General features: G+C 39.6%; 1 protein-coding gene across 3 annotated transcripts in view; it reads right to left on the bottom strand.

Moving 5' to 3' along the window:
* SCFD2 (sec1 family domain containing 2) overlaps nt 1-22,101 on the bottom strand; it is a 394,904-nt gene that overhangs the window by 130,406 nt on the left and 242,397 nt on the right. The window contains exon 6 of one of the 3 annotated variants that reach the window (XM_082390565.1): nt 18,175-18,669. The exons of the other annotated variants lie outside the window; for them this stretch is intronic. Within the exon in view, the coding sequence (XP_082246691.1) occupies nt 18,644-18,669 (26 nt within the window). The 3' untranslated portion in view covers nt 18,175-18,643. Of the gene's footprint in view, nt 1-18,174; nt 18,670-22,101 lie in introns of those variants that run through there. 3 annotated transcript variants of the gene reach the window in all.

Here is a 22,101-nt window from a genome sequence, read left to right as displayed (position 1 = left end):
TATTTGCTGGATAAACAGATGACTTAACAGGAGCTAAAAATGCTGTCTCTGAGTTTCCTGTCCAGTCTTACTATGGCACTATGGCCAAGCCATAAGATCGGTTTTGCAGTGATACACTAAATGGGAAATAAGGATGTCAGAGCCCGTGCTTAGAGATGGGCTTCTCCAGGGCTGAATTAATCTCTTGCCAGTTGCGGATACCAGGATGACATTACAAAGAGAATCCTACAGGTGCATGCTGGCTTACCATCGTACTTCTATTTCCTAACCTCTATTTTTTAGGGAGTCACTCCAGGAGCCAGATCCTTCTGGATGTCTGAAGCCCTCCATACCTTCCACGCAACCAGAGTAGTAGCAACTGCTTCTTCAAGGTCACTGGAATAAGGTGAGGTCCAGGGCACTAGAAGGAACTTAATGAAATGCAAACCTTCAAACTTGAACTATTTAAAACAAAATAAAAATTTTTTTTAAAAAGGAAAAAGCAAGGAATGGAGAATGACAAATTCCAAAGTTGAAAATGGTTACGAAACTCTTCTAGATTTTCCCTACTAGTAAAAGTGTGAAGTTAAAACTTCTCTGACTAAATGAGATGTGCATGCTTTAGTCTTATGAAACAGCAATGTAGTAACTGTCACCCTGATGACCTGAGAGAGTTAATATACAACAACATAATAGATCCTCTTAAGGTCCTACTGACTATAGTAGCAGTGAAAGATGAGCCAGCCTCATCCAGAACTGTGGACTGGAGTGCTCTAAACTCAAGAGCTCTGCAAACACCTCCCCTCAGCTGACCCAATTCTCCCCAGTCTTCCAGGCTGAGGGGCAGTCACCTAGTAAAATGGGCGCATCTGCCCAGCACTGGTTTGCTGATGGGCTTAGATAAGCCCATTAGACAGGCCCCTCTCAGCCCCCAGTGTCTATAATTTCATGTACTCTTTGCATGTGTCACTTCGGCAGTTCTTTAAATTCTTCACCTGGAAATCTGTGGATGGTTTGTAGAATAGTAGGAACAATTAATATGCATATATTTAATGAAAAATATGTAAAATTTTGTGCTAATTCAGATTCTATTATTTTTTTCTAGGATAGATTAGTGGTAGCAAATACTAAAGTTTTAAGAAAATCATATGAGACAAAAATGCTTAAAATTTTATATAGTAATTTCTTTTTTGGGGGGGGAGTACTCAAATTAGACAAAAGACTGCCAGTATTTTATTTTCTTGGAAAAAAGATATCAGTGCAACTTGGTAAAACTTGGTTTTTGTAGAATTCCTTGTGAATCATACCACAGTATTACTTATATGTTCTGCAGATATGTATTCTCTGTCCAATTAAATTATCAGTGAGGGGCTGTGTCACATTGCTTCATAACATGACTCAGTGCTACCTATTCAATATGGATGGAAGAGAAGAAGGAAGGGAGGAAAAGAGGAAGGAAAAAAGAAGTAGAAGGAAGAAAGATCTTCCCTAGGTTTCTAGGTTTCTCCTGGTCAAGCATTTTATGGGTTAAGTATAAAGGGGGAGCATCTGTTGGGCCGTTTTCATGTTTGCTGAAGTAATTTTTTTTCTGGATTGCTCTACCACAAATTTGATTACTTACTTGATGAAACATCCTCAGGGCTTTTGAGGGATAGGCAGGCCAGTGTATAGTAAGCTAGCAACCTGAAAATGTGAGACAGGTAGGAGGGGGGTTATTTTCTGAACCATTTCCTTGATAAATGCGCGCTCCAAATATTTTATATCTTGCTCTGGGATGCTATTGGTTGAAACCTCCCTTTAAAAATGGCAGTTTCTAATACGCTGTTCTAATACAAGAGGAAAGACACGCTTTTAGTAATAAAAAGAGTATATTATTTGGGGCTTCAACAAATATCAAATGTTTCTGAGCTATAAAAATTTCCTTCTGATGTGTGGTGTGTGTGTGCACGCGTGCATGTGTATTTGAGTGTAAGGGGAATCATTCTGTAATTTCACACTTTCACTATTAGGAAGAATCTGGAAAAAGTTAACACCAATATTCAACTTTGAAAAAATTCTACCAAAAATATTTAAACCAAAGGGCGCACACATTGTTTTCCATTAACTTTGTTCTTCTCCCTGACGAATTCTGCCTTAAACAATGCAAGTTTTTATGACCTGGGCTTAACTAAAAAATGCATTCTCTTTGACTTCATTAAGCTTTAAACAAGTGCATGATCTAAATGGGATTTGGTAGCCTCATTTCTTGGGATAAATTCAGCAGCAGTATGGTAGACATTTAAAATGCATAACTCTGGAAGAGAACAAATTGTCTAGAAATATATCCACATACACATGATTAACTGATTTTGATAAATGTGCAAAAGCAATTCAATGGACAAAGGATAATCCTTTTAGTGAATGGTGCTGAAACTACTGGACATTCATAAACAAAAACATGAACCTTAACCAATACCTTCCATCTCACATGAAAACTAACTCTAAACGGATCATAGGTCTGAATGTAAGAACTAAAACTATAAAACTTCTAGAAGAAAACACAGGAGAAAATCGTTAAAGTCTCAGGTTAGGCAAAGATTTAAATATGACACCAAAATCATAATCCATTTAAAAATGATAAATTGGACATCATCAAAATGTAAAGCTTCTGATCTGTAAAAGACAGTCTGAAAAGACAAACACAATCTGGGAGAAATATCTGTAGAATATCAACTGGTAAAGAATGTGTATCCAGGAAACACAAAGAACTCTCAAAACTCACTAATAAGAAAACAACCCAGGGACTTCCCTGGTGGCGCAACGGTTAAGAATCCGCCTGCCAATGCAAGGGACACGGGTTAGAGCCCTGGTCCGGGAAGATCCCACATGCCGCAGAGCAACTAAGCCCGTGCGCCAGAACTACTGAGCCTGTGTTCTAGAGCCCACGAGCCACAACTACTGAGCCCAGGTGCCACAACTACTGAAGCCCATGCGCCTAGAGCCTGTGCTCCACAACAAGAGAAGCCACCACAATGAGAAGCCCGCGCACCGCAATGAAGAGTAGCCCCCGCTCTCCGCAACTAGAGAAAGCCCTCATGCAGCAACAAAGACCCAACACAGGAAGGAAGGGAGGGAGGAAGGAAGGAAGGAAGGAAGGAAAGAAAGAAAAACAACCCAGTAAAAAAAAATGGGAAGAGATCTGAACAGACACTTTACCTAAGAAGGTATATGAAGAGCAAGTAAGCATGTGAAAAGATACCCAACATCATTAGTCACTAGGGAAATGCAAATTCAAACCACAATGAGATACCACTACACAGGTATCAAAATGGTTCAAAAAACAAGAAACTGACAATTCTAAGTGCTGGTGAAAATACACAATACTGGAATCCTCACATATTGCTAGTGGGAATGCAAAATTGCATAGGCACTTGGGAAACAATCTGGCATTTTCTTTTTTTTTTAATAGATCTTTATTGGAGTATAATTGCTTCACAATACTGTGTTAGTTTCTGTTGCACAACAAAGCAAATCAGCCATATGCACACACATGTCCCCATATCTCCTCCCTCCCATCCTCCCTATCCCACCCCTCTAGGTCATTGCAAAGCACTGAGCCCATCTCCCTATGCTATGCTGCTGCTTCCCACCAGCCAACTATTTTACATTTGGTAGTGTATATATGTCGGTGTTACTCTCACTTTGCCCCAGCTTCCCCCTCCCACCCCATGTCCTCAAGTCCATTCTCTATGTCTGCCTCTTTATTCCTACCCTGAAACTAGGTTCATCAGTACCATTTTTTTATTTTTTAGATTCATATATATGCATTAGCATAGGGTATCTGTTTTTCTCTTTCTGACTTACTTCACTCTGTATGACAGTCTCTAGGTCTATCCATGTCTCTACAAATGACCCAATTTCATTCCTTTTTATGGCTGAGTAATATTCTATTGCATATATGTGCCACATCTTCTTTATCCATTCATCTGTTGATGGACATTTACATTGCTTCCATGACCTGGCTATTGTAAATAGTGTTGCAATGAACATTGGGGTACATGTCTCTCTTTGAATTATGGTTTTCTCAGGGGATATGCCCAGTAGTGGGATTGCTGGGTCATATGGTAGTTCTATTTTTAGTTTTTTAAGGAACCTCCATACTGTTCTCCATAGTGGCTGTATCAATTTACATTCCCATCAACAGTGCAGGAGGGTTCCCTTTTCACCACACCCTTTCCAGCATTTACTGTTTCCAGATTTTTTGATAATGGCCATTCTGACCAGTGTGAGGTGATACCTCATTGTAGTTTTGATTTGCATTTCTCTGATATTTAGTGATGTTGAGCATCTTTTCATGTGCCTCTTGGCCATCTGTATGTCTTCCTTGGTGAAATGTCTATTTAGGTCTTCCACCCATTTTTTAACTGGATTGTTTGTTTTTTTGATATTGAGCTCCATGAGCTGTTTGTATATTTTGGAGATTAATCCTTTGCCTGTTGTTTCATTTGCAAATATTTTCTTCCACTCTGAGGGTTGTCTTTTTGTCTTGTTTATGGTTTCCTTTGCTGTGCAAAAGCTTTTAAGTTTCATTAAGTCCCATTTGTTTATTTCTGTTTTTATTTCCATTACTCTAGGAGGTGGGTCAAAAAAGATCTTGATGTGGTTTATGTCAGAGTGTCTTTCTTATGTTTTCCTCTAAGAGTTTTATAGTGTCTGCTCTTACATTTAAGTTTTTAATCGATTTGGAGTTTATTTTTGTGTATGGTGTTAGGGAGTGTTCTAATTTCATTCTTTTACATGTAGCTGTCCAGTTTTCCCAGCACCACTTATTGAAGAGGCTGTCTTTTCTCCATTGTATGTTCTTGCCTCTTTTGTCATAAATTTGGTGCCCATATATGTGAGGGTTTATCTCTGGGCATTCTATCCTGCTCCATTGATCTATATTTCTGGTTTTGTGCAAGTATCATACTGTCTTGATTACTGTAGCTTTGTGGTATAGTTTGAAGTCGGGGTACCTGATTCCTCCAACACCGTTTTTCTTTCTCAAGATTGCTTTGGCTATTTGGGGTCTTTTCTGTTTCCATACGAATTGTAAAATTTTTTGTTCTAATTCTGTGAAGAATGCCATTGGTAGTTTGATAGAGATTGCATTGAATCTGTAGATTGCTTTGGGTAGTATAGTCATTTTCACAATATTGATTCTTCTAATCCAAGAACATGGTATATTTCTCCATCTGTTTATGTCATCTTTGATTTCTTTCATCAGAGTTTTATAGTTTTCTGAGTACAAGTCTTTCGCCTCCTTAGGCAGGTTTATTCCTGGGTATTTTATTCTTTTTGTTGCAGTGGTAAATGGGAGTGTTTCCTTAATTTCTCTTTCTGATTTTTCGTTGTTGGTGTATAGGAATGCCAGAGATTTCTGTGCATTAATTTTGCATCCTGCAACCTTACCAAATTCATTGATTAGCTCTAGTAGTTTCTTGGTGGCATCTTTAGGATTGTCTATGTATAGTATCATGTCATCTGCAAACAGTGACAGTTTTACTTCTTCTTTTCCAATTTGTATTCCTTTTATTTCTTTTTCTTCTCTGATTGCTGTGGCTAACACTTCCAAAACTATGTTGAATAAAAGTGGTGAGAGTGGGCAACCTTGTCTTGTTCCTGATCTTAGTGGAAATGGTTTCAGTTTTTCACCATTGAGGACGATGTTGGCTGTGGGTTTGTCATATTATTATTTATTATGTTGAGGAAAGTTCCCTCTATGCCTACTTTCTGCAGGGCTTTTATCATAAATGGGTGTTGAATTTTGTCAAAAGCTTTCTCTGCATCTATTGAGATGATCATATGGTTTTTCTCCTTCAATTTGTTAATATGGTGTATCACGTTGATTGATTTGCATATATTGAAGAATTCTTGCATTCCTGGAATAAACCCCATTTGATCATGGTGTATGATCCTTTTAATGTGCTGTTGGATTCTGTTTGCTAGTATTTTGTTGAGGATTTTTGCATCTACGTTCATCAGTGATATTGGCCTGTAGTTTTCTTTCTTTGTGACATCTTTGTCTGGTTTTGGTATCAGGGTGATGGTGGCCTCGTAGAATGAGTTTGGGAGTGTTCCTCCCTCTGCAATATTTTGGAAGAGTTTGAGAAGGACAGGTGTTAGCTCTTCTCTAAATGTTTGATAGAATTAGCCTGTGAGGCCATCTGGTCCTGGGCTTTTGTTTGTTGGAAGATTTTTAATCACAGTTTTAATTTCAGCTCTTGTGATTGGTTTGTTTATATTTTCTAATTCTTCCTGGTTCTGTCTTGGAAAATTGTACCTTTCCAAGAATTTGTCCATTTCTTTGTGATTGTCCATTTTTTTTGGCATATAGTTGTTTGTAGTAGTCTCTTATAATCCTTTGTATTTCTGCAGTGTCAGTTGTGATTTCTCCTTTTTCATTTCTAATTTTATTGATTTGCGTCCTCTCCCTTTTTTTCTTGATGAGTCTGGCTAAGGGTTTATCAATTTTGTTTACCTTCTCAAATAACCAGCTTTTAGTTTTATTGATCTTTGCTATTATTATCTTTGTTTCTATTTCATTAAAGTCTGCTCTGATCTTTATGATTTCTTTCCTTCTGCTAATTTTGGGTTTTCTTTGTCCTTCTTTCTCTAGTTGTTTTAAGTGTAGGGTTAGATTGTTTATTTAAGATTTTTCTTGTTTCTTGAGGTGAGATTGAATTGCTATAAACTTCCCTCCCTCTTAGAACTGCTTTTGCTGTGTCCCATAGGTTTTGGGTCGTTGTGTTTTCGTTGTCATTTGTTTCTGTGTTTTTTTATTTCTTCTTTGATTTCTTCAGTGATCTCTTGGTTATTTAATAGCACGCTGCTTAGCCTCCATGTATTTGTGTTTTTTACAGTTTTTTTCCTGTAACTGATTTCCAATCTCATAGCGTTGTGTTCAGAAAAGATACTTGATACAATTTCAATTTTCTTAAATTTTCCAAGGCTTGATTTGTGACCCAAGATGTGATCTATCCTGGAGAATGTTCCATGTGCACTTGAGAAGAAAGTGTATTCTGCCACTTTTGGGTGGAATGTTTTATAAATATCAATTAGATCTATCTGGTCTATTGTGTCATTTAAAGCTTGTGTTTCCTTATTTATTTTCTGTTTGGATGATCTGCCCATTGGTGTAAGTGGGGTGTTAAAGTCCCCTACTATTATTGTGTTACTGTCAACTTCTCCTTTCATGGTTGTTAGCGTTTGCCTTATGTATTGAGGTGTTCCTATGTTGGGTGCATAAACATTTATAATTGTTATAAATTATATATCTTCTTCTTGGATTGATCCTTTGATCATTATGTAGTGTCCCTCCTTATCTCTTGTAACAGTCTTTATTTTAAAGTCTATTTTATCTGATACGAGTATTGCTACTCCAGCTTTCTTGTGATTTCCATTTGCATGGAATATCTTTTTCCATTCCTTCACTTTCAGTCTGTATGTGTCCCTAGGTCTGAAGTGGGTCTCTTGTAGACAGCATATATATGGGTCTTGTTTTTGTATCCATTCAGCCAGTCTGTGTCTTTTGGTTTGGGCATTTAATCCATTTACATTCAAGGTTGTTATCGATATGTATGTTTCTATTACCATTTTCTTAATTGCTTTGGGTTTGTTTTTGTGGGTCTTTCTCTTCTCTTGTGTTTCCCACCTAGAGAAGTTTCTTTAGCATTTGTTGTAGAGCTGGTTTGGTGGTGCTGAATTCTCTTAGCTTTTGCTTGTCTGAAAAGCTTTTGACTTCTCCATCGAATCTGAATGAGATCCTTGCTGGGTATAGTAATTTTGGTTATAGGTTTTTCTCTCTCATCACTTTAAGTATATCCTGCCACTCCTTTCTCGCCTGCAGGGTATCCACTGAAAAATCGGCTGATAACCTTATGGGGATTCCTTTGTATGTTATTTTTTGTTTTTCCCTTGCTGCTTTTAATATTTTTTCTTTTAATTTAATTTTTGTTAGTTTGATTAATATGTGTCTTGATGTGTTTTTCCTAGGGTTTATCCTGTATGGGACTCTCTGTGCTTCCTGGACTTGGGTGACTATTTCCTTTCCCATGTTAGGGAAGTTTTCGACTATAATCTCTTCAAATATTTCCTCAGACCCTTTCTTTTTCTCTTCTTCTTCTGGGATCCCCATAATTCAAATGTTGGTGCTCTTAGTGTTGTCCTAGAGGTCTCTGAGATTGTCTTCAATTCTTTTCATTCTTTTTTCTTTATTCTGCTCCTTGGCAGTTATTTCCACCATTTTATCTTCCGGCTCACTTATTCGTTCTTCTGCCTCAGTGTTCTGTTATTGATTCCTTCTAGTGTATTTTTCATTTCAGTTATTGTGTTGTTCATCTCTGTTTGTTTGTTCTTTAGTTCTTCTAGATCTTTGTTAAACATTTCTTGTATTTTCTCAATCTGGGTCTCCATTCTATTTTTGAGATTCTGGATCATCTTTATTATCATTACTCTGAATTCTTTTTCAGGTAGATTGCCTATTTCCTCTTCATTTATTTGGTCTTGTAGGTATTTACCTTGCTCCTTCATCTGTGACATATTTTTTGCTGTCTCATTTTTTTTTTTTTTTTTTTATGAGTGGTATTGTGTTCCTGTCTTACTGGTTGTTTGGCCTGAGGCTTCCCACACTGGAGTTTGTAGGCTATTTGGTAGAGCTGGGTCTTGGTGCTGAGATGAGGAATTTGGTGAGAACTCATTCCGACGAATATTCCCTGGGATCTGAGGTTCTCTGTTAGTCCAGGGGTTTGGACTTGGAGCTCCCACTGCAGGAGCTTTGGCCTGACCCTGGGCTTGTGAACCAAGATTCCACAAGATGCGTGGGGTGGCAAAAAAAAAAACAAAGAACAATAACAAAGTAAAAATAAAATTAGACTAGGAAACTAACAGATATGTTAGAAAGAATATAAAAATTAAAATATAGATGAATCAACAACTGGAAGGTACATCAGTACCACAGTAGTAAAAAAGAGGAGGAGGGAAAAGAAAAAAAAAGGGGAGGGAAGCCCTTGGCTGTGGAGGGCGGGGCCTAAGCAAGGGTGAGGTTTGGGTGGTGGGCGGGGCCTATACTCAGGAACCACAGGGCTGGAAAAGGCCCTGGGGGCTGTGGGGGTGGGGCTTAGGCTCAAGGAACAGAAGGGGCCCAGGCGTGCCCCCCAACCCTGGTCTCAGAGGGCAGGGGACCTCACCTGGGAGCCCAGCAGCCTTCCTGGGTTTGAGTGGGCGGGGCAAACGGCCTCCTCTCCTCTTCTGCTCCTCCGGTCTGGGGTCTGGGAGGACCCCTCCCGCCTGCCTCTCCTGATCCCCCCCGGACTCCCTCCTATGCCCTCAAGGATCCACGTGGCCTGGAGGGGGCTTTAGAGGGGAGGGGATCCGCCTGGGAGCTCAGCAGTCTCCCCATGCCTGAGCGGGCAGGGCAAATGCCGGCCACTCCTCTCCCACTACTCCTGGATGGCCCCTCCCGCCTGCCTCTCCTGATCTGTCTGGCCTCCCTCCTATTCCCCCAGGGCCCATGCAGCCTGGAGGGGGCTTTGGAGGTGGGGAACCGGCTTGGGAGCTCAGCATGCTCTGTGGCCCCAGTGGGCCAGGTGATCACCCTGTGTTCCTCTCCCGCTCTTCCCAGAGAGTCCCTCCCGCCTGCCTCTCCTGATCTCCCCCGCCTCAGGGGTGCCGATCCTGTCTGGCCTCCACTTCTCCTCCCCCCTCAGTCCCCCCTACATCCTACTGGTTCACTTTGGGGTTCCTCCCATCTCCTTAAGTGTCAGAGTCCCCCACCAGCGGCCGGCAGGCACGCTAGCTGTGGGTAGACGCTGACTCCACGGCTTCCCACACCACCCTCTTGACTCTGCCTCCTGGCATTTTCTTATAAAGTTAAACACACACTTATCATGTGGCCCAGTAATCTCACCCCTGGGCATTTACCCAAAGGAAATTCAAGCTTACATTAACATAAAACCCTATACATGAACATTTATAGGGGCTTAATTCATAATTTCAAAAACTGGAAGCAACCTAAATGTCCTTTGATCGGCAAATGCATAAACAAACCGGCACCTCCACACAGTGGATTACCCAACAGTAAAAATAAATGAAACTACTGATGTACACAATAACACTGGTGGATCTCAGACATATTATGCTCAGTGAAAGAAGCCACATCCTGCCTAATTCCATTCTATGATATTCTGGAAACAGCAAGATCATAGGAAGAGAAAATAGATTGCTGGGGCTGGTGGTGGAGAAAAGGGTTGACTACAAAGGGACAGTACAGTATAGGGAAACTTTCAGAGTGATGGAACAGTTCTGTATCTTAATTGTGGTGGTAGTTACATGACTGTATTTGTTCATCAAAACTCATAAAACTTTACAACAAAAATAGTAAATTTTTCTATATGTAAACAAAAAAGTGAATAAACAATCAATATCTCATATAAATGTCTAACAGAGGATTGTCCAAATAAATTATGGGCCACTTCACAAAGGGATAAAATATTCCTTTCAAAAAAGAATAAGCTAGGTTTACATGCAATAGCCAGAACATATGTCTAAGAGAGAAAAAGCAAGTTGCAGAAGTGTAGGCATATGGTGATTCCATTTTAATGAACCTATGCATGTGTATGTTAGTAACTCTATGGGAAAAAAAAACTAAGGAGAAATAGTCACCCAAATAGTAAGACAGGTATTTTCTGAGAAGTTGGATGATAAAGGACTTTCATTTTCTATGATATACATATTAATGTATGAAGTTTTTAAACAGATTTTTTTCATAATACAAAATCATAAAGATATAAAATCTTATGTCTTGAGCTGAAGATATCCATGTATTTCCCCATAAGAGCATAGAATTTAAGTGATTTCCTGACAGGCAGTTAAGAATAAGTTTCAGCAATAATTTGAAATGGAAGCTTGATTCAGAGTCTAGAGTCAGATCTGAAGGTAAGGCTGGCAGTTTCCCCTTGAGCCAGCATTTGTGCCACCCATTAGCAAGTGCTACCAGGTTTAAAAGAACATTTAGTAACCAATGAAAAAGGCAAACCAACATGAGACAATGACCTACAAGCAAAGGTGCACGAAAAGTGAGGTTTTTTTACAGCTTCCAAACCCTATAAGTGCTTTTTAAACACTTATGTTCTCTCGAATCTGAAGTTGTTTTTTCACAGTAAAATGTCTAATCTCTTTAAAACCACGTATATCCATTATAGGCCAGAGAACTCCTCTTGGCCAAGCAAGGCAAGAAAATCTATGATGAACATGACAACAATCCAACAGTGAACATAATATCACAGTTCAGCGAAACCCTGGGAAATGTAGATCTTGAATGTTTTCTTGGAACCTTCTTCCATGTAAGCCAGAATATGGAAGTTTTTATTAAGATTGCATTCAGTGAAAATAAAACGGCGATGCTATAGATTCTACAGAAGTGTTGGTCAATGTTAGGGTTTGAGTGTAACATTAAAAAGAAAAATTAATTGGAAACACAAATTGACTCTTCAAGAGTCACACGGTTCCCAAGATTTTCCTTAAGAACAGCATGTTGAAGAGATACTTCTGAAAAGAAAAACGAATACAAGTCTAGAAACATTTCTGTTTTCTGATTTACTGGGCTATTTACTCGCATTCACTGGAGTCCAGTAAGAGAACTCTGTAGATGAAGTTGTGAACCCCTGGGGTTGGCAAATCTTTTCATGAGTCTGAAGAGGGTTCCACAGACCAGCGAGTCTGCCGAAATGAAGTCCCCTTTCCTTGGCCCATCCTCAACTGTAAAGGAAACTGCACTTTTTCAGATACAACTTTTCAGATCGATAATCGGGTTCCTGTATATTTCCTTACAGATGTTCAAATGTTTCCAGAAGAGCTTGTTTTAAATAGCTTTCATTTTAAAACAGTCTGGTTTTAATGAAAATGGGCTTGAATGAAGAGTTTCATGTAGCAATCATGGCTTATGTCTGAAGCCTCTAAGTCTTCTACATTATGAGTTTTACTCTAAGTACAAAAGGGTGAAGAAAAGAACATAGGAAAGAAAACACCTAACAGAAAAAGAATATATGTTTATAGTATTTTAATATTGACAAAAATATTCCTTCAAAAAGAATTTGCATTCTGAGATTTCCTTCTACCAGCACCATAGATTTCCTCATTCTAACATCAGTGGTAGTCTGCATGCTCTCGTCTACACCCTTCAGAATTCTGAGAAGCTCTTCTGTACTTTCACTTTCCATTCCATTAAAGAGGAAAACTGATGCTTCCTTACAGGGAACCCCTTTTGGAATCAGAGGTTGGCTCTCTGGCCATGATCTAAAACATATACCACAGGTGTCCAATCAATGTTCGTTCTCCCTTTCTTTCTCCCTCTTTGCTCTTGACAGTCTCATTTCCAATCCAGGTTGCACACCTGATTATCAGATGCATCAAAACAAGACCCTTAAAATACCAATTTCATCAGATAACTTCCTTGCTCAAAATTTTCCAGTGGCTCCCAACTGCCCACAGAATGTAGGCTGAACTTATCTTCCTGGCATTCAGGGCCCTCTGTAATCTGACTCCAGTTACTTTAAGATTCTCTAGCACATTTTTAAGACAAATTTCTAGTGGGCCAGTTTTCTCACGGATTCCTGTCTTTAGATGGCAAGCCCCAAGCAAAAACTTCATTGTCCTCAATTTCAAGCATATCTTTTGCATGAGGACTGGCTGCCCTACCCTTGCTCTGCTAGATCACAATTGCCATAGTAACAGCTGCCAAATAATTAGTGCCTCCTGCACATCGTGCACTTCCCTTATGGTATCTCATTTCATCATGGTAACAATTTGTAAAGAAGGCATTTTGATCCCTGTTTTACAGATAAGGAAATTGGAGCTAGTGACATTGACTTAAGACCATGTTGCTGTTATAGAAGGGTGAAAACGAGATTTTCTCCTAAGATGATCTAACTCTAGAGCCACTGCTCTTTTCCTGGGTCTGTGCTGCCTTCATCTATCTTCTGCTCTGAACCTTGTCCAGATTTACCTTTGAAATCACTTATTTGACGCTTAATCTCATTCTGTTTTGAACGGCTAATTACACGGTTCACTTGTGCTTATACCTTCCCAGTGTGGCTGTTAGATGGCAGTGACTTTACACTACCAAGAAACCACCTCCAGCAGCCTCTAGCACGGTGCTATGGACGTAGCAAGGATGCAGCGGGTGAGTGTGGCCTGAAATCCTACATATGTGTTCCTTTTTGAACTGGGTTCTCCCCCTGGCTTCCTATTTCTGTTAATAGCACTGTCACTTTTTGTGGAGTTAACGTTATCAAATGAAGAGTATATCTTTATACCTTTAGCCCATGTAACTAGCAGAGGGTGTGACTCATAAACGATGTGAAGAGGGAGGTTAGCTTGACTGTAATATCAGTTGTCTAGCATGAATGAAATATTGAATGAATGGGGTTAAGGAAATCATCTGAAGAAGGATCTTTATAAATAATCCACATTGGAATTTCATATTTTTTCTCTAAGCATACCTCAATTTCATAAGGCAGGATTCATTCAAACCAAAATTTAATTTCCTACAATGTAATAAAAATGAAACAATTTGAGATTCTATAATGTTTTCTTATGGAAGCTGGCTAGCATGAAAGTTGGAAAGCGTACAGCTATGTTTAACACAGCTACTTTGCTCTGACTACTTTGGCTGAAAACTTCTTTTCAATGTTCTAAATTGTGCAATGATAAATACCTCTATCTTTTTTGCAAACCAAGCCACATTAAGTTCTTCCAGTGGACACTTCTTACTCATTGCCTCTTAGAGCAGGTTCACTGTGGAACGTCCAGCGTCGTCAACAAGCATTGTGCTTTTCCAGTGACTCATGCCTTACTGATGAATTTGTAAAGGATCTTAACTAAGAATGAAAATGATAACTAATTTTGAAAATGGAGGTTAAAAGGTTTTATGTTTGTTGATATAAAGTCTTTTGTGAACAAGATAAAAGCCTTGCTGAACCTAAATAATTATTCAGGTTTTGGATGTTTATTCATTTCCCTTATTTGGTGGAGAGAGAGAGAGAGAAAACCACAGGGACTACTTAGTCTATATATCTGCTACCGGACGATCTGTGAGTATTTTTATAGGCTTTTATTATGTGGTCTTTAAGCAGCAATATTCATGCCAGCTGGGTGGACTGGAATAGAAAACACATCTCTGAGAAGAAGCTATTACTGGGTCAGTAATATGCTAACTAAAAGTGTTTATGCAACCATCTGTGGGATCCCCAATAGCAGAGGCTTGTTTCTAGAACCCTCAGTGCTGCTGCATCTTACGTGGTCTCTACTAGTTTTATGGATGCCTGAAACATTCTCTCTGAAGATGATGGGAACAAAGGTGTTAGTGAACCTGGTGGATTCATAGGTATGCTTTACACTTAATAGGGATTTACAATCACGGCCTATTAACTTGGTAGACGTAGAGAGTTTCTACGGAGCCAAGTTGCCCTAATGACAGTTCTATGCAGAGTATATCAACATCACATTACATTGACCTATTTACAACACTTGTGCATAGTAAAAGAGCATTCAAATCAGGAGATGAGATGTCCTGTGTGAGTGAGTAAGTGAGTAACTTGTGCACCCGGTCTGGCACTTTGGGAAGCGTACGAATTTAGTTTTGCAAGAGTAAGTGTTGGGTGAAGATGAGAGGAACAAAGAGAAGGAGCCTCAGTGTCTCTGGCCTTGAACATGGACGCAGTCCCTTTGTACGTGTGGTTTATGGTTGGTTTGATGGAGCTCTTGAGAAACGCACAAATTATTCCTTTAAAAAACTGTGCTTCATTATTTCAATGGTAATAAAATTACTTGGAACTGGTAGTGTCAGAATAAGTTTTGTTTTTGTCAAGTACTCCTCAGCACAGCTCTGTTTCCTAGGCCTTACCCAGCTCTTCACTTCCATCATCTCCTGCCCCCAGAAGTTTCCTTATTTCTGTATCTGCCCTCTTTTCAATGTAACAGCATGGAGCAAAAACCACTCTTCTTTGTTAAGATAAGCTGAGGGACAAACAGGCTGTGTGAAAAAGATAAAACACGTCTCAAATATACTTAGAGCCAAGACCTGGTCTCATGGGTCTCATTCAGGCAGAGCTGGATAGTGCTTCCAGTGACTTCTGGGCCCTTTGGTAATTGATAATCCTGATGTGGTTTACAAAGCTGGTCTTGGTTGGACTGTTACACAATTTTCTCTCATTCTCTACATGCCATGGCGGTGGAATTGCCATCAATTCCCCAACCCAAATCTGGAAGAGTATAAAATCACTGCTCTGGTTTCAATGACCTGACATTACAGACATTTATTTCTATGCAGGTAGTAGATGGCTTCTCCTAAAACAAATAAACAACAACAACAAAAACCAAAGATCTGAGAACCCTGGGCTCTGAGTCCCACATGGCCATAGTCAGCTAGAGCCGAGCTGAGCCCAATCCCTATGGTATAACTCAGGTCCCCTGATCATATTTCCATTACCTATCTGGTCCTTGCAAGCATGTGAGTTTGCTATCTCTGTAGAATTTAGAGTAAGATAAATTGCACAAGGCCTTTAATACTCTTATGTTTTCCATATTTGTATAAATCAAACCAAACCTGGATTTTACCAAGGTATATGACGAATTTTAGGACACCATTGAAGGCATAAGTGTGTTTGAGAGCTGATGGGGACAGAACAGATGAAAAAGCACTAAGTTTGGTAAAAGAACCGAGATCTTGTCTTGGTTCCTTACATCTCATTTCTAGGCCTTAGTTTCCAAGGAGTCTATACATGTCTGATTTGCATCATTAAAACAATACTAAAGCCCAGAAAAACCCAGATGCGTATTTATATGTGTTACTTATCAGTTGGAGTTTACCAAAGCACTGATATGTGCCACATAGATAAGGGAGTTAGTCCTAGTATTTAGTTACAGAGTATTCCGATATTCAAGGCAAGACATTTAAAATAATAATAACAACCACCACCACCACCACCACCATTTGTTTATCTGCATGTATTAGTATTTTGGCAATATTTTGCAACTGTTGCTGCTCAACAATATCTATTTCCCAGTGTCTCTTGCCTTAGGTTGGCTACATGACTAATTCTGCTCAGTGTAAGTGAACACTGCTTGTGTAATCTCCAGGCTGGTGCACGTGCTCCTTCTCTCCCTTCCTCCCTCTCTCCCCTCCTCCCCACCCCCTCTACCTCATTTGCCTGCTTCAAGTGTAAGTCAGCAGAGCCTCAGGATGGAAGCACTTGGGTCCCTAAGCCACTAATTAGAGGGGAGTTGCCTGACGCATGTCAGATTTTGATGTGAGTGAGAAATAGACTTCTGTTATATTAAGACACTGCAATTTCAGGATTTATTTGCTATCACAGTGTTACTTGGCTTGTAATATAACAATCAGTCAAGATAGATAAATTGGCTGCCAAAGCTGATATAAGATTGCAACTGTCATCTATAATCCATAATTTCAAATTTTTATATTTATCAAAATGCCTTGCTTTATTACAAGCATCATTAAGCTTATATTAAACTTACAAATTTTTAAAGACCTCGCTGCTGTTACTTATTGTTTTTGTAATATATTCTAACTTATAAAAGGTATTTATACTAATAAAACACTTATATACTCTGTTTCAGATATCAGGGCTCCATGCAAAATTTATGTGGAATAAAAAGGATTCCACTTCTAAAGTGTTGGAAAATCACTAGACTAGATGATATCAAAGGTTTCATAAAATAATAAGATTCAACAACAATAAGTTCAGTACTTCCCTCTATACAACAAAAGCACAACCACAGCCTTGAAGCAACACAAGAGGTAGAAACCATATCTACGAAATTCATGCTATCCATTGATTTCACATTCTGCTAGGTGTAACAGACAGGAAGAATTACCAAGAGCTGTAGGAAATCCTAAAAGAATGAATTAACCCTGTTATTTTTTAATTTAGTTTTCAGAAAAGGGATGTGAAGCTGTTAATAATAGAACTCCCAATAAACATGTGGAACTAAAACATGTGACCACACTTCCATGTCTCAATTCCACGTCAGGATTGTGATACTTATCTGTATTAGTTACCTATTTCTGAGTAATATATTACCTCAAAAATTAAAGGCCTAAATAATAATAAATATTTATTATCTCAGTTTCTGTGGATCATGAATTCAAGAGTGGCTTAGTGCAGGGTTCTGGCTCTGCAGGCTGTGCTTCCAAAATAGCCCATTCACACTGAGAGCAAGTTGGCGCTAAGTGTGGCAGGGGCTTCAGTTCCTCACCACATGGACCTTCTCCATGAAGATATCTCTCACGACTGAGTGTCCTCATGATGTGATGGCTGGCTTCCTCAACAGGGGGTGATCCAAGAGAGAGAGCAAGGTGGAAGCCACGATATCTTTTATGACCTAGCCTCGGAAGACATACTCTGTCACTCTGTCATGTCTGCAATATCCTACTGGCACAAGCGCTTACCCTTTCCAACGTGGGAGGGGACTACACAAGCATGTGAATACCAAGAAGTCAGAATCATCAGGTGCCACCTTGAAGGCTGGCTACCACACAGTACTCTTCAAAGAGGAATGTCTCATCCATAATTAAACATGTAAAGCAGACACCTGTTCAAGCTGTGTTTACCAGTTGGGAGTGAAATGTCTCTCCAAATATATTTACCTTAATCACGCTTTTCAAAAATGTCATATTTGGGGGAAAACACTGGAGAATTTTCATGAAGACCTGTATATTCACAAAGGGACATGCTGGCCTCCAAACAATGGACTCTCCCCTGGAAAGTATGCAGTTAAAAGGAACCAGAAATGTCTTGTTGACATAGCAAGTCTGTTATTAATCTTCTCATGTACTGATAACCAATTAAACAAAGAAACTTCTCAGCTTAGTTCAACATATCGTGTAGTTTGCCTTTCTCAATCCAAAAGAAAAAAAAAGGAAGTACGTACTGGACTTCTTAGAAATTTGAACTTTAAAGCAGGATCTAAATATCACAACAACAGGGCTTCCCCGGTGGCACAGTGGTTAAGAATCCGCCTGCCAATGCAGGGGACACGGGCTGGAGCCCTGGTCCAGGGAAATCCCACATGCCGTGGAGCAACTGAGCCCGTGCGCCACAACTACTGAGCCTGCGCTCTAGAGTCCGTGAGCCACAACTACTGAAGCCCGTGCACCTAGAGCCCGTGCTCTACAATGGGAGAGGCCACTGCAATGAGAGGCCCACGCACCGCAACAAGGAGCAGCCCCCGCTCGCCCCAACTAGAGAAAGCCTGTGTGTGGCAACCAACGCGGCCAAAAATAAATAAATAAATTAAAATATCACAACAAGTAAATAAATGATGTATCCAGGAAAACATATATGGAAAATTCTAGTATAAGATAAAATATTCTCTGGGAAAAAAAACCCACTTATTAAATTAGTTTCCTCTTTATTTTTTCCCAACCAATTTTTTTTTTTCCAGCTCAACATTTTATCCTAATTTCCTCCATTTATGAAAATGTCATAATGGAGCCCCAGCATCACTCTGAGCTGACCGCCTTTCTTGGAGGTGCCTCTTACAGTCTCTTCTTGGGATGACAAGATTGCCATCCAAATGCTATGTCTTGGAGCAAAGCTGGGCTGAATCTTCACAGCTTGAGGTATTAGGGCTTATTCTGTCTTTTGGAACCTGGAAACCAGAAAGCACCTAGACTTTATATGTTAGAGCAATAGTGGAGCCATAGGCACTATTTCTAAAAATAAATAGCACCTCACCATTCCTGACCATGGCAATGGGTTTAGCTATCGACCAAAACCCAATTTTATTATAAATTAATTGACTTTCAATGGAAGAAAACAGGAGTGAGAGAGGAGGCTAGGAAAACATCTCTGTCAAGCTCTGCTTCAAAACGCGGACGGCAACAGCAGATTGGATGGAACCAGGAAAGGTACTGTGGGGAGGCAGACGAAGCCCACGTCAGGGAAGAGTGAAGTAAAAGTGAAGGCTTCGAGCCAAAAGGAGGCTGGAAACAGATGGCAGCAAAATTAAAGCATCTGATTAGGCTGGAGATCTTAGGTGGCTGTCAGCTAACAAATATAAACAAATTGGGGAGACTTGACATATAAGAAACAGTGTTAAGAAAAGAACTCAGTCATGCTTAACTCTCAATAATCATTGACCACATTGCTGTGAAGTTCCATGCATTTGTAAATAAAGATTAAATTGAATAAATATAAAGTGCAAAAGTAATAATTATCTGGAAGAAAATTTCTAGATAATTATAACAAAACATGGGGGGTTAGAATGGGGAAAGATGTTAATGTATGCTAGAGGTTATCTATCTTGCTGAATAAAAAAAGCAATTTGTAAAGTAGTATTACTTTTTATATTGTTCTACTTTTCTATATACAAAATATATAAATATATATGGCAGAGAAAATGCTTTGTTAGGACACACACCAGATTTTTGAAGTGGTAACTGAGAGAACATTTGTGCTCTTCTGTACTATTTAAATTAAAAAAAAAGAAAAACTCTTCAAAAAAAACATCCTTTTTAAATAAAAACTTTTAAAAATAGCAAATTTCCCAAAATATATTTTAAAAATATAGAACCTCTTATTTTTTGGCATTGATATGCTGATGATGTTTCCTGCATTTTGTCAGTAAAACATTCACAGTTCATGCTAGACATTATGGCAGCCCTGGATGTGATCTCCCTTCAAGAAAGCACTTGCCTTTGAGCTGGATGGAGTGTAATTAGTGGACAGCCTTCAGCTGTCACCCACTGGCATCCTCCTCTGCTTCTGAGCCAAGGTCAAGGCCACACTCCTCCCGGCTGGACCAGCCAATGACTAAGGATGGTGAAGGCATGATCCTCGAGAGCCCCGCCACCCTCCTAGAAATCTCCCCTTCCCAATCTGTTTGGGAACAGATAATCTCTGCTCCCAAATCCCCCTTGGGTTGGTTACGTCTTTGTCAGATCTGCATCCAGATCTGAGGCTCTCCCTCCCTGGTCCTGCTTCCCCCTTCCTTCCTTTCACAGCTGTCTGATACATACTTTAGCCAAAGGTTTTCCTGCTCCCTCCTGCTCCCTCCCCTTTTATCTTTCAAAGCTATTACCAGCTACCCCATAACCCTGTCTCAGCACCTGCTTCTTGGAGGACCCAACCAACAGAGACATCTTTTGGGGACTTTATACACTTTACAAGAACTCTTTTTTCTGAGAACTCCTCTCTCCACCCTCACCCCATAATCCCTTGCCCAGCCTCGTTTTTCTCATTTGGCTTTGTCCTGAGAGTATTGGCTGTGGAGAGAGCAGACACATAATCCAAGCTACACCAATTACTATTTTTTTAATCATCTCTTTCTTTATGTTTTTCCCCATGTTCAATATTAGTTATCTATGTTATACATATTAGTGTGTATATGTCAATCCCAATCTCCCAGTTCATCCCACCACCACCACACCTACACCAATTACTACTGTAACCGATAAATTCTTCCGTTTCCCCCACTTTAAAAAAAATTTTTTTATTGATGTATATTTGATTTGCAGTGTTAATTACTGCTGTACAGCAAAGTGACTCAGTTATACATGTATATATGTTCTTTTTTCATATTCTTTTCCATTATGGTCTATCACAGGATATTGAATATAGTTCCCTGTGCTGTACAGGAGGACCTCGTTGCTTATCCCAGTTTCCCCTTTGTGATGTGCATGCTACCTCAATTCAACTTCTCTCACTTGTAACCACAATTCTCAGCTAATATATTCAATGACTGTGTCTCTCACTTCTAGTATACGCATGCACTGGCCTTTATTTTATGGAGATTCCTGAAAGGCAAGCTGAAAAGAAAGTATCCATAAAGAAAATACCATTTTCCCAGTGATTTCCATCATAAAATGACAAGTTTAGACCTCTAAAGGTTTGATCCCAAGAAATATAGCTTGGATTAAGCCCTGATTTTGAGTCTGGAGACCCAGTTACAAATTCCAGCTTTGCCGTTAACGGGTTATGCATCAGCGGGCAAGCCACATCACTTTCCTGGGGCTTGGTTTTGTGATTTATAAAATGTGGGGATTTTAGCCTAATTTATTTCTAAGGTCTCTACCAACTCAATAATTCAATAACGTGCCTAACACTGTTTTTCCAGAGACTATGACAGTGTCTGGCACATAATATGGGCCCAAGGAATATTTTCTGAATTGAATAAATTAATAAGTAATTATGAATTTTAAGGATATTTTTGAGACTTTAGAAGTAAATGAAAATATTTAATATTGCGGGCAAAAGAAATATGATTTAAACTTGTCTGTAGTTTCTGGAATTTTGCTTTCTTCCCTTCTCCAGCCCACGCCTCGTCGTCCAAGTACTCTCAACCCTGTCACTCCTTTCTCCTGCTAAACCTGAACTCAAGTTAAGCCCCTTCTATCCTCCTGTCCTACATCAGGTTTTCTGAGCAAGTAGCATAAAAAGTATCATGCAATAATAGTATATATTGTACTTACTTGTTTATCATCTCCCCCAGCTAGAATGCAGCTCCATGAAGGGATGGCTATTTGTCTGTTCCATCCACTGTTGTGTCTATAGTGCTTAGGACAGTACCCTGCACTTGGTAGGTACTTAATAAGTATTTGAATGAATGAATGAATGAATAGTAATGAATGAATGAATGAATAAGTATTTGAATGAATGAATGAATGAATAGTAATTCTAAATATGGAACTGTCTTTCAGAAAGCTATTTGGGCTGAAGATTTAAATGTGAGAACTTTGAAAAGGGCATAGGAAAGGGAAGGGGGCATTTGTCATTTTAATAGGGCAGGAGACATTCCAGCAAGCACCTGAAGCAAGTGGGGGAAGGAGCCACTCTTTCACTTACTAAGGTCCTGGGCCCTGGGCTTGGCTTGAACACAGTCCAAAACAGCAACAGCAACAACAGAAGCAACAACAACCCCTACCGGAGGCAGAGACAATAGCAAGTCCAAAGGCCCCGAGGCAGGAGCAGTCCTGGCCTGTTTGAGGGACAAGTGGAGGCCTTTGTAGCTGAAGTGAAGTGACCTAGGTAAGAACAGTAGGAGGCAAGGTCAGAGGGAACATGGCAGGTGGGGCTTGTAGGC

Source organism: Balaenoptera borealis, assembly GCF_965194805.1.
Source record: "Balaenoptera borealis genome assembly, chromosome: 4".
Classification (NCBI taxonomy): Eukaryota; Metazoa; Chordata; class Mammalia; order Artiodactyla; family Balaenopteridae; genus Balaenoptera; species Balaenoptera borealis.
This window is presented reverse-complemented; position numbering and strand designations above follow the sequence as displayed.